Source organism: Aegilops tauschii, chromosome 4 (genome assembly GCF_002575655.3).
Source record: "Aegilops tauschii subsp. strangulata cultivar AL8/78 chromosome 4, Aet v6.0, whole genome shotgun sequence".
In the NCBI taxonomy this organism is placed as follows: domain Eukaryota; kingdom Viridiplantae; phylum Streptophyta; class Magnoliopsida; order Poales; family Poaceae; genus Aegilops; species Aegilops tauschii.
The window spans coordinates 277616249-277620487 of NC_053038.3; the positions used below are offsets into that span (position 1 = coordinate 277616249).

The window sequence follows — 4239 nt, forward strand, 5'->3', positions numbered from 1 at the left end:
ATAGCCAAGATACATGTAACACATGGATTACTCTGTCATGCTAATGCATTCACATGCTCCTATTTTCCATATTTACATGAGTGCATACATATAGGGGGAGCCTATGCATGTTACATGTCTTTCCAAAGCTTTACTTGTTGTTCTCTATATCTTTATCTAAAGCTTTGATGTATGTTGTCATCAATTACCAAAAAGGGGGAGATTGAAAGCACAAGTGCTCTCTGGGTGATTTTGGTAATTAATGTCAACATAGGTCTTGTTGGACTAATGCTTATAACTAGTATGTTTCAGATGAGTTCAACAATGGAGTGGCATGGACTAGAGGATGTGGAACCCCTTCAAGATGCTGAAGACAAAGGATTGGCTCAAGCTCAAAGCTCGGGACTCTACATTTTCTATTTTAGTGGTCCAAGATCACATTGAGTCCATAGGAAAGCCAATACTATTAAGAGGGGATGAGGTGTTGCTTAATGGCTTGCTTGCTCAAAGTGCTTAGTGATATTCTCCAAAGCCCTCAACCACTTTCTCATATCCATATATGTCCCAAACCTAAAAGTCAAACTCGGACCCACTGATTCTTTCTATCCGGCGCCACCGAGTTATCTTGACATAGCCACTGCCAGAAACCCTAATCAAATCGGTCTTACCGATAGGGATCTCGGTCTCACCGAGATGGGATTGCAAACTCTCTATTGCCTATTGCAATAATTTCGGTCTCACCGAAATTTGCAATCGGTCGCACCGAGATTGCAATGCAAACTCTCTGTCACCCCTTCGTAACGTTTCGGTCTAACCGAGATGAGCGAATCGGTCCCACCGAGTTTGCCTGACCAACTCTCTGTTAGTCTATTACCAAAATCGGTCTCACCGAGTTTGTGTAATCGGTCTCACCGAGATTACGTTATGCTCTAACCCTAATGATATCGGTCCCACCGATTTGACATGTCGGTCCCACCAAAACAACTAACGGTCACATTATGAACCAAATCGGTCAGACCGAGTTATCTGAATCGGTCCCACCGAGTTTGGTGATTTGTGTGTAACGATTAGATTTTGTGTGGAGGCTATATATACCCCTCCACCCACTCTTCATTCGTGGAGAGAGCCATCAGAACATGCCTACACTTCCAATACATATTTCCTGAGAGAGAACCACCTACACTTGTGTTGAGGTCAAGATATTCCATTCCAACCACATAAATCTTGATCTCTAGCCTTCCCCAAGTTGCTTTCCACTCAAATCTTCTTTCTACCAAATCCAATCCTATGAGAGAGAGTTGAGTGTTGGGGAGACTATCACTTGAAGCACAAGAGCAAGGAGTTCATCATCAACACACCATTTGTTACTTCTTAGAGAGTGGTGTCTCCTAGATTGGCTAGGTGTCACTTGAGAGCCTCCGTCAAGATTGTGGAGTTGAACCAAGGAGTTTGTAAGGGCAAGGAGATCGCCTACTTCGTGAAGATCTACCCTAGTGAGGCAAGTCCTTCGTGGGCGACGGCCATGGTGGGATAGACAAGGTTGCTTCTTCGTGGACCCTTCGTGGGTGGAGCCCTCCATGGACTCGCGCAACCGTTACCCTTCGTGGGTTGAAGTCTCCATCAACGTGGATGTATGATAGCACCACCTATTGGAACCACGGATAAAAAATCTCCGTGTCTCCAAATTGCGTTTGCACACTCCAATCCCTTCTCTTTACATTCTTGCAACTTGCATGCCTTACTTTCCGCTGCTCATATACTCTTGTATCCTTGCATGTTTGCTAGATATGTATTGTGAATGGTTAAACTTGTGCCAAAACTCCACATCAACTTAAGAGAAATTAAAAACTGCAACTTTTCTTGATTAGTGTCTATTCACCCCCCTCTAGACACCTCTTCTCGATCCTTTCACAATTGCAAACGCCCGCGACGTAGTTACAATATGTGTGTAAGCGTGGCGGTTTTGTCAAATACCATGCCTTAAGAACATGCCACTGTCGGATGGAAATCTGACGGTTACGTGGGATTCGCCAGGATTGAGCTCGTGGCGAATAATCGCCAGATATCATTACCAAAAAAAGGTTAAAACAGCCCGGGCTATAACTTGCATCGGCTAACCACTAACAATGATACTAACATAGTTGTAAAATGGTCAAAGACCGTGTCTCCGTGGTGTTTAGAATTATATAAAAACTAGCAAGATGCTCGTGCATTGCATGGAACATCAAAGATGCATTTTTTACAAAACACCTGTTGTGATTGACCCTTGCAGGAGTAATCCCATGTGTAAAACCTAATGATATCTTGAGAATTTTATCGAAAAATGCTATCTCGAGAATTTGATCGAAAAATGATATCTTGAGAAAGATAAGAGATAAGGTGAGGAAGAGTGGGGCATGGTGGTGACTGGTGGTCGGACTGGGCGGAGGCATGGGGATGGACGGCGCCGGCAGCGGCCAGCATGCCAAATTGTTCCAGAGAATTCCTTTTTTAATTGCTCAGCAATGAGGTTGTGGGAGATAAGGATGAACGAGGCAAGGCTTTATCTGTAATGTGGAGAGAGGTGTAGGTATATTTTGTAAAATTGTCATAGTTAGCTTTCTATCCGTCAGATATAGCTCGGACGTTCTATATTACAAGATGGCAGGCACACCATCATCACCAACTTGGGTTTTTATTAGAGTAGAGATAAGAGTAGAGATAGAGACTAGGGAGGAGCACCATCTACTGCTTCGTGTGCTACTCTTGAGCTCCATTTGGCAGCCGCAACGTTCCATACACCACTCCCTCCTGCGCTCTATTCGGCGAGCGTTGTTGGAATTTGGGGAATGCACTCGCGCAACTACTGGCAGCGACGACTTCACCGATGACCACTTCTTCCTCGACCTCGGCAACCTCTTCCTCAACGACATGGGCGACAACCTCAATGCCAACAGTGCTGCTCCCGTTGCACCGTATGTGTTTCTGTCCATCTTGTTCGAAATCGTGGTAGAACTCATGTTTCTAGTGTGTGTCCTAGATTCGATCTGTTCATCTACAATGCTAGTCCACATGATTAGTTTAATCTCTGTTATAGCCGTCATGATTTATTTTGCGCTTATTCGGATTAAATCTCGTAGTACTAGCTCATATATTCAACAGACGCAACATCCCCTACAACCACTCCCGTTTCATGGACGGCCTGATCGATGCCTCCAAGGTGCCCTGCGTCTACAAGATTTTTGGCTGCGAGAGGTACGTCGACCAACACTCGCTGGCGGAGCATAGTTCCAGATGCGCGCACGCGCCCCGCTACTGCTATGATTGCACTCCACTATTTGAGGGCTCGTCGGCGAGCCTCGTGCATCACCTCACGGAACCGTCCATCGATCACTACTGGCACGCGGCGGTGAACATCAAGTACAAGACGTGCTACCCGTTCCCCGTGCCAGAGTCACTGGAGGATCACCGCCGCATGCTAGTCTTGGAGGAGGATGACAGCGTCTTCCTCTTGACCGTGGGCACCGACAAGGCCCGCGCAGGCCGCCGCCCCGTCTCTATAGTGTGCGTCAGGGGCAATGTCATTGACGCTGACACGAGGCTGGTGTATGGGTGCGTGCTCACTGTTACTGCCCCTCAGAGGTATGTGGGCACCCACACCGCCTCCATCATGCTGACTGGGACTATGCCGAGCGGCTCCGTTCCCGGCGATGTGGACATGTAAGACGCATGGTATGATTTTTCACCCCAAGATGGTGCACGGGGACTCCAAGGAGGTTCACCTCGACATATGCAATACCAATTTAAATGTTGATCATTAGTCTTCGCTCAGTGTAATCCGCTATCTAAGCATGTGGAGACTTCTTATTTATATAGTATAGAACCTTCCATGCATGATCTTGGTCTATTAGAGTATCGCGCTTGAATAAAAGTGTATCCATTTATGGTTTAGTCTAGAATCTTCCATGTATGCTTTTGCTCCATTAGAGTTCTCGCTTTCCATTTATGAGAACTGAGAATTTTTACTACAATACTGGTGAAAGACTTATGATGAACCATTTCTCACATCTCGTCTGCCCCCTTCCAAGTCATCCTGCTTTAATCCCTCCATCTAGGTGTATAAGAGCATGGTTAATACTTAATAGTATAGCCAACTGTTGACTATAAGAAAGTGCCATGTCATTTGTAGCCAACATGTATAACAATTAGCTATAAGTATGTGTTACTTTATTAATACATGGCCCACTTTCCACTCTCACATAGTGCCTAGGAGCACGTGCT

General features: G+C 45.6%; 1 protein-coding gene across 1 annotated transcript; it reads left to right on the top strand.

Annotated features, from left to right (window-relative positions):
• Window positions 1-3151: 3151 nt before the first annotated feature.
• On the top strand, window positions 3152-3682 carry LOC109742077 (uncharacterized). The gene is made up of 2 exons (XM_020301157.1): window positions 3152-3490; window positions 3599-3682. Exons 1-2 carry the CDS (start codon window positions 3152-3154, stop codon window positions 3680-3682), a joined length of 423 nt encoding a protein of 140 aa, XP_020156746.1.
• The last annotated feature ends 557 nt before the right edge of the window (window positions 3683-4239 follow it).